This window comes from Entelurus aequoreus, linkage group LG02, assembly GCF_033978785.1.
Source record: "Entelurus aequoreus isolate RoL-2023_Sb linkage group LG02, RoL_Eaeq_v1.1, whole genome shotgun sequence".
NCBI lineage: Eukaryota > Metazoa > Chordata > Actinopteri > Syngnathiformes > Syngnathidae > Entelurus > Entelurus aequoreus.
Genome location: NC_084732.1, coordinates 28,625,300 through 28,634,420, shown reverse-complemented (window position 1 = coordinate 28,634,420; position 9,121 = coordinate 28,625,300). Strand labels below are relative to the sequence as shown.

Here is a 9,121-nt window from a genome sequence, read left to right as displayed (position 1 = left end):
ATGGTCGACGTCTTCACTGGTCCTTTGAGGGAGGGAGGATGACGATGATGGGACGACACTCCACTTCTTGTCCTCTCCCATATGCATTCGGAATCATTAAGTCCAAATGAGAGATAATTTACAATCAAACCACCATTTTTTTTATATATCATGAATGTGCATTTGTCAAGTGATTGCAATTTAACATTCTGATTTAGGGAAACAATTGAACTATTCCTGTAGACAATCATAGGTCTATACTCTCTCTACGCTGGAGGATTCACTCTTTAATCATGTAAGGCCTTTTTTAAATTTTCCTACCGGGAGTCACCCTCGAACATCAAAGTTCATGCACGCCGTCTGAAACTCTTTAAAAGACCTCTCATTCCATCACCTGCTGTCCTTCAATCTGTCTTCCAATACACGTCTCACAAACTGACACAGTGACTAATGGCTGAACAGGTGATGAAGGAGGGGTGTTTGAGTCTGTCAGGCATTAGCAGCGGGGAGAGAAAGGCGGGTCGATGGGGGACTCTGTGAAGGACTGGAGCTCATAGGCAGCACCGCTGTCCACCTCCATGGACTTCCTAGAAAACAGCAGACGGATGTCTCTGTGGAGGTAGATCTTCCCAGACTTGGAGCTCTGGAACCTAGGGTGGCCATATGAGGAGAACTTTCATAAATTGCATGTTAACAAACACCAACACTACACAAATAAAAGTTTTTAAGGCTCAAAATTAACCATGGCAAGTGCCACGACCGCCCTTGTCATTTGCCGTAATGCCCTAAAAAAATGACCAGCATTTACGGCAAGAACATGCCGTGACCGCCCTTTACTTTTTACTTGTTAATGAACTAGGGATGTAACGGTAAACGATATGATAAACTGCGGTAAAATTTCAGACGGTTAGTAATACCGTTTATTCTTTATTATCGAAAAAACTTCATTTATTAATACATTCTAAGCGACATTGCTCACTTGCTGAAAACGCACCATCAGCTCCGCCTCTGAAAATGGCGCATGCGCAAAGGCGCTGATTGCGATGGCGGAAAACAACACAGGGACCTCGCTCTTGAGATGTTGTCCTCCTAGTAAACGAACAACATCTGAAGTCTGGACGTATTTTGGATTGGTAAAGCACGCTGAAGGTAAAATAATTGAGGACAGTCAGCCCATCACCAGAAAATGCAGGAAAAAAGTCCCAGCGAAGGAAGGCAACACTTCAACATGTTGAGCCAACTCCGGAACAAGCAGTCACAACTCCACGTCGAGTATGAGGTACGTCAACTTGTAGCTGAATGCATGATGGAAAATGTTTGAAAATGAACTTGTCATCGTTGGTCCGTCAAACGTTCTTATAGTTACACTTAAGTGCTACATAAAGTTACTCGTTATTGGGCGCTATCGGTGAGCACGAGGAGTGTGTGCACACAAGATATACTGCAGCATGAATTGATTAACGTGGACCCAGACTTAAACAAGTTGAAAAACTTATTCGGGTGTTACCATTTAGTGATCAATTGTATGGAATATGTACTGTACTGTGCAATCTACTAATACAAGTCTCAATCAATCAAAGCAGAGCAAAATGTTCTTTTGTTTGTGTGTTTTGTGCTGTTAATGGCCGCTGCTACTTTACGTTACTTTTAAAAACTTAAGTGTTAAATACAAATCCTAGCAGAAACACTGCAACATGTTTTGTTTTTACAACTGTAGCATTAGAGTTTGTGTGTCAGTCAGATGATTATAACAATACAAATAATACTAATAAAAATAATACATTTGCTTTTCCCTTATTTACAGAGTGGGCATGCAGGATGCCACAGTTAAAGTACATCATCATCTACCAACATTACATACAATACCTGATGTCTTCCAGAAGCAGCTGCTTATGCTTCTTTGTCAAAAATGGCAAAAGACCTCACTGCAGCGCTGTTATACTTCAATGCCAAACTTTCAAATAGTTGAGATGTGTTCTCTGATATGTGTAAGAATAGACCTCTCATACATCAACACTATTGTTCTATGCTAGGACAAACAATGCAGTTACATCTTATGTGCCATCTTTCACATTTATTTTTATTTATTTAAGTTATTTAGTTTAAGCCGTATTACTCTGTTAATAATGCCTATGTTGCTTTCATATGCACATTTATTTTCTACTTGAGGTACATGTAACAGTTATCTACAATAATGTTTCTTCTACAAAGTATATAATTCTGAATGTTATTTGTGTAGAAAAATAATATATATGAAAAAGTCCATTCAACTAAACATTCTCTTGACACGCCCTGCTGTGGGGTTACGGATCCTGTGTTGAAGACCTCTGGTATAGATGATAATGACAAGACAGCTAGGTAGTTGATTTAGGAAAGGTGGGAGTATACAAGTTACATTTCTTCCCACTCCAGTTTTGAATAATAGGTAAATCCTAATCATTATGTATTCTTTTAATTTCTTATGGGTTTTCTATTTTGAATAATTTGTTTCTATATCTGTACACTTACTATAATTTGTTTTCTTATTAAAATGTTTTTCTTTCTAACTTGTCTGAAATAAACTCCTGCTACTTATTTAGAGAGACAAACTTTACTAAGAGCACACTGAGGAAAGCTAGAAAATCCATAGCAGCAAAGTGAAGACCAAAGAGCTAACGTTACCATGTTGTTGAACAGAAGTGGTTGATCTCATCAATACTCAGGGTTCGAAATTAACCATGGCAACCGCGGCACTTGCCGCGACCGCCCTAGTCATTTGCCGTAATGCCCTAAAAAATTTACCAGCATCGGCGGCAAGAACAAGCTGTGACCGCCCTTGACTTTTTACTTGTTAATGGACTCGGCATGTAACGGTAAACGGTATAATGATAATTTGCCCAAAAATTCCAGACGGTTCGTAATACCGTACATTTTTTAGTGACTAAAAAAAACGTCATTTATTAATGCATTTTAGCAACACAAAGTCAGGCGCAAGCGCACTAGCGTCGTTTGGCTTCAATCAATCAATCAATCAATGTTTATTTATATAGCCCTAAATCACAAGTGTCTCAAAGGGCTTGATTATCATGGCATACTAACTACACAGACTTTGCTCCGTAGATATCCCCTCGGAATAAACAGAACCAAGCGCTTGGTTTAACGTCATTTTCCCTCGCTTCCCGGTGTGCGTTTAAGAGCGAACTGCTGTTAGATGGCGACAGGTGTGGACAATATTGGAGAAAGACGCACTTGTCCCACACTGAAACTATACAACGAAGGAGAAAAAATATTTGATGTTGCTTTTATTTTCTCAATACAGCTGCTGTGACAGAGTTAATGAGGTGAGGAAACATGCAGCAGTCGATGTGTCGTGAACGTTGTTAACTTGTTTATAAAGTCTTTAGTTTGTTGACTGGGATGTTCACTCGTCCTTTATTTAACTGCGAACTGTATCAGTGTTCATATAACATCAGTACTAGCTAAAATGTTTTGTCATCTCATCGAATTGAACGCAGGCTGTGAGTATTGTGTATTCAAGTGAGGGGTGTCACTCCTGTTTTATTTTGTTGGCCAAACTGTTGTACTGAACCACAAGGAGGCGTTGGAGAAGAACAAAGCTTGTTTATTAGACTTCATAGCCAAATTGCTTTGTGTTTTATTTTGATATCAAAAAGTAAACGTCATGTTTACTTGTGTTTTATTCATGTCACAAAGGTATTACTTCAAAAACCATTCATGTGGCACATATAATTACTATACGACATATTTCTGCTCAAACTCTTAATGGATCCGCACCGATACGGCATCTACATGTACAGTACATTTAAATGTACATGCATTAAAAAAAGAAATAAGTAATACAAAAAAAACCCTCTGTCTATCAAAATGTAAAAATAGAGATAAAGGCATCATGTAATGACAAAAAGCTGATAAATTGATATTATTTAAGAATAATAAAAAACTAATGTTTGTCTTTAGATGTATGGATAACGTTTATATGTTTTTTATTAGACATTACAAATTATATATATATGCATGCATGCATGCTTGCTTTTGAGCCCCTGCCTCGAAATAAAAGAACGTTTGCCTTGGTGCCCTTCTACCTTGCCTTGGTGCCCTAAAATATGAGCCCTCCTCTAGGGCAACACTTGCCTTGACCTTTAAAGTAAAAATTTGGGGCCTGAATACTGTATATTATCCTCTCTTATTCTTACAGGTAGTAGTGGTATCCAGCTTTAGCAGTGTCAAAAGTGATGCAGTTGTACCTCAAATTAAGAGTATCCCATTTTAGGAATGTTTTGAGATAAGAGCTGTCTCTTTGCTAATTGTTATTCTTTAAGATGCAAGTAAAAATGTGACATACAAGCTTTCCCGGCATTAGTTGTTGTAGCAAATGACACAGTGAACCCTGTAAGATCCGATCAAAACATCGGGTCTTACTCGCTAGCATTAGCTTATAGCTTGAGATTGACATAACTTTGTTTTGCAAGCATGGAAAGGAAGAAAGTGAATGTGAAAGACAATTCTAAGAACAATGGATTATATTCATTCAATTAAAAAAAGAAATTAATTAAAAATATGACTGAAAGTGTCGCCAACTAGGCGAAACAATTACTGAAGCAGAATGAGTCTCAAAGAGTGTTGAGATAATATCTAAACGGCAAACATGTGTTCATGAAAAGATAGTTGGTAGTACTGTAGGAAATGGAGTCTGTCTCACCTCAGATGAACGAGGTAGCGCAATGTGCGTCCCTGGCCCAACGTGAGAGGCTTCCTGTTGATCTGATGGTTCGCATCTCTCCTGACGGGGACGGAGAAAGTCCTCTGGCGAAGGAAGGTCTGGTGCCCAGCTGGCATGCCACGCAGGTCGTACATCACCACAAACATCTTTACCACCGTCTTGTTCGGGTTAAATAAGGTCTGTGTGGGCAGGGAACATTGTGTGCAATGTAAATCTCACAACATCACGTCATAGTACTGCAGTAGAAAAATGAACATGCACTGTGATCAAAAGTATTAGGCCGCTTCGTGATTCAACCTGAAGAGAACTGAAAGTTCTTTTGACAAAAATTCCAAATCTTTTTGAGTCCACCCTGAGAATGATTGATGGGCTTTTTGCACACCAAACATATCCAAGCCTGCTTTTATGGACCTTCAAAAGGGCCTTCAAGAAGCATCCAAATGTCCAAAATTTTTTATGAATGGATCACTAAATTATCCCAATATTTTTGTACAATGTCTGATTGGATCACTAAAATATACCAATACTTATTGTACAATGTCTGATTGAATAGATCCTTCCAAACACAGAAACGATCCAAAACCAAAAACGTATAAACAATAGGGGCGCTACGCTACGCTAACCTTAGCTACGTGAAAGGCCAAGTTTTTGTTCCCTTTTCAAAAGTCAGCCAACTGAATTCTGGGCATCCCGCTTATGTCTTTAAAGACAGACATCCCCTCAAGTAAGTAGCTTGGCAAATGTCCGATTTTTTTTGCAACTTGCAGCATTACTCTCTATGGATCTCTCTCATGCACTTGTTTTGGGGGTTTGTATGTGTTTTGGGCATTTGTGGCTTGTTTCCCCCATCTGTTTAAAAATCTTATGTTTATGTTATTGCTGAATTCTCCCCACTGCATTTGTTTATGGTGTTTGCGTGTGCCACCGTCGACCACCTTACTTTTTGTCTGTGTGAAAAAAATAGTCTTTGACTGTTTGTAACATAACCACTAGGGGTCTCACATCCCTGCCCTTACTTGGAGTAAACAAAAAATGAAGAAATTATGCTGATTTTCTATGGAAAGCTTTTTACAGAATACATCAAATGGAATTATAGAGAGCCATTACCACTTGAATGGTTCCTGATGGAGGTACTCGGTAGCCCCTTTTCCCAAGGGACTCCAGGTTTATGACACCCTTTGGGAAAAAAACAAGCTTTCTTTAGAGTAGGTTGCTATTTTTATGGCAACAGAAACATTGCACGAGAAACTATGGATCTCAAATAAATCAGCTCAAGCATTTAAGACAAACCCTTCAACATATTGCATGGTAAACAGATTATTAGATACAGCGTTATGCAAGCTTTTAGAGTGGAGCAGGCCTGAGGGTAGAAAAAATATATTTTTGTGATGCGTGCTTACAAGCATTATGTCACACGACAGCTAAAGAATGAGCAGCTGAAGCAAAACGAGGGCAACAACAGCAGTCGTACCATGTAAGGTGAGGGGGCGTTGTCGTCAGAGACGCTGTAGAAGGACACATCCACGGGCAAGGTCAGGTGACTGGGGCAGAAGGATCCGCTGGCTCCCACTTCAGCTGTGAAACCCTCCACCGTCCCTAAAGGCTCCAGGCGGTAGTTCAACACGCACTCCTGACAAGGGAGTTCATTTGGTAAACACTGTTGCTCTTCAACACAAAACAGATCTATAATTCCGGCTTGAAAAACACAAAATGGCTGGATTTACACCCAAGATCGGATTTAATAGTTATAGTCTCTTTTCAAAGGTTTCTTTACAGTATTTCACAAACATTTTAGCAACCATTTTGACCACATAGATCTTCTTAAAGGGACAAAACTATAGACATAGATACACTTCAGAGCAGTCTGTGTACAATTTCTATAGCAGTGTTGAATTACTCCGAGTCAACACACAGCTGACGACACAAGGGAGTAGTGAGACAATTGTGTCTTGCTTACAGTCAAGCAAGGCGGTGGTAGCATCATAGTCTGGGGCTGCATGAGTCCTGCCCGCACTGGGCAGCTGAGGCTTCTTGCGGGGAAACATACATTTCCAACATGTTCTGCGTACTGTGAAGCAAACTGCGCCCTGTGGCCGTTATCCAACAAGATAAGGAGCCCAAACACCCCTCTCAGATGATCAAGTACCTTGCTGAGGGAGCTAAAGCTGAAGGTGATAACTGATTAGCCAGGTATGTCTTCTCCAGACCTGAACCCAGAGAATCAAGGCACTGCTTGATAGCAATGGTGCTCACCTTAAATATTGACACTGGACATTTTTACTGTGACGTACATTCACCTTTGTGTTGCCAGCTGTTAAGACAACAGTTGTTAAGTGTTGACTTACTTTTAGTGCGAAATAAATATGTACTGCTATGCAAGCTGTACAGTGACTATTCTAAAGTAGATACAAGTTTCAGTTCTTTAGTATTGTCCCTTGAGGAGATACAGTGGTACCTCAACTTATGACTAATTTGAAATACGACCTGTCTCTTAGATTTTTGTTATGCTTTAAGTTGAGAGCATATTTTGAGTCACAAGCATTTTTACCGTTGGTTAATATTTGTAACAGGCTGTGCCGTTTGAGCAATAAAGAGACAATATATCGTTACATGATGCTGTTCCTGCTTTGTTTTACACAAGAAACAAACATACGTCTTGGTTAGACGGTTAATCTACGCGTTTGAGTCCCTTTCAGAGATCGACACAAATCACAGAAACAAACCATTAAAAACATGTCCAACCTGTTAGCATCCTACCCGGCAAGTAATCCCTGCCGTAGCATTAGTCTGCATCACACAAGCTACAGGCAGCGTCTGTGGCATCCAACCATAAACATCCAAACGATGAACATTTATCCATGACAATATTGAGAAGTTGCAGGAAGGTTGAGCATTACCTTTGGTACTCAGCTTATCATCAACTCTCATCTATCTGGTCCGTCGCTCAAATATGTCTGTGTGGAACATAAACAGCGAATTCCAAATTCATATTTTTACACCCCGGAGAAGCAGCCTGTAAGAGACACCTACCAAAATCTGATTCCCAAGGTAAAATGCTAAACAATATCATTACATTAGTTCTCGGGGTGTACCGATTGATTGATATATGAATAGTTCGATTGAAATTCCTACATTTCAATATATCGATCTGTGCTCTGCAAGTTTGCCTTCCGGAAGATAGGTATTGATCCAAGATCGTTTTAAAAAGGATATTGATCGATGTTATCGATACTAGAAAAAGGAAAACATTTGATTTAACAAAGGGCAGACTTTATATTAAATTGAGCACTTTTAATAATAAGGAAGTTCAACGTTAAGTCTGTTTGATCGTCTGTGGTGTCATCAAAACAAAAATGGCGGATAGCTATGGTGGCTGAGAAAGGACAAGACAATATCATTGATTACAACACAACAACTTTCAGCTACAGCACGATTGTAAAAGCCACAACAAAGACAAACGACAACACAATAATATAAAGCCGCAACACAACTTTAAGCCACAAAAGTTGCGGCCAACACAACGGAATTGACAGCGGAGCAAGTAACGGCAACGCACCGACCTCCGGAACACAGCAACTGGCAGCCAAGGAAAGTCATTTCATGAGAAACAAATAAATAGAAGAGATGGATGAAGGAGGCTTTGGAAATTAGGAAGCAAGGGGCGGCTAACATCATCGACAGGGATGAAGGGGTCATAAATGCTTCTGCAAATCTGAGACGCTGTCCTTCATTGGCGACACCAGGGCGGGGAACAGATCCGGTGTGGCCGGGTCGGGGAACTTTATTTAGCAGGTAAATCTACTGTTAAAATGTGTAGTTTTATTTAACATTTCTTGAATATTAAAAATTAGAGCAAAGAGGTTTTCTCTTGTTAATTCAACCTTAAGTGTTGGTTACACTTTATTCAAATAAGATGTGACTGCATTGGCTATTAATTGTTGTTTACTTGCTTGTTTGTAGCCATGATTAATTTATACATAGTTACCATATAAGAAATAACAGGAATATAGGAAACTTCACCAATATCCAGTATTTATTTCAGTCACACTGGTTGATTTTTTTTTGCTAAACAGTTACTGAATTGATTTCAACTCAATGAATCGTTTCAAATCGTATCGTTCCAAAAAAATATTGTCACTGAATTGTATCGGCAACCACAAATTCTGAATTTAATCAAATCGTTGTTAAAATGAATCGTTACCCTAATTATTTCATAAAACTACTATAGTTGTTTGTAGTACATGCTTTTATATTGTTTTTCAAACAATATTTATTGTCTAAAAGTTTGTTTTGTATTTAGAAAGACATATTACATGTTAAAATGGTGCTCTATTGGGATGGCCAAGCATGGATTGAATTGACTTTAATTAATTTCAATGGACTGAGCTTCTTTGTGATACAAGTGTTCTGAGTTATGAGCTT

At 39.1% G+C, this 9,121-nt stretch overlaps 1 protein-coding gene across 1 annotated transcript in view; it reads right to left on the bottom strand.

Moving 5' to 3' along the window:
- Nucleotides 1-250: 250 nt before the first annotated feature.
- The window catches only part of atosa (atos homolog A), an 88,878-nt gene continuing 80,007 nt past the window's right edge, over nt 251-9,121 (bottom strand). The window contains exons 9-12 of the mRNA XM_062024370.1: nt 6,171-6,329; nt 5,807-5,875; nt 4,679-4,878; nt 251-629 (exon numbers count right to left, since the gene is read on the bottom strand). Of these exons, the coding sequence (XP_061880354.1) occupies nt 476-629; nt 4,679-4,878; nt 5,807-5,875; nt 6,171-6,329 (582 nt within the window). The 3' untranslated portion in view covers nt 251-475. The remainder of the gene's footprint in view (nt 630-4,678; nt 4,879-5,806; nt 5,876-6,170; nt 6,330-9,121) is intronic.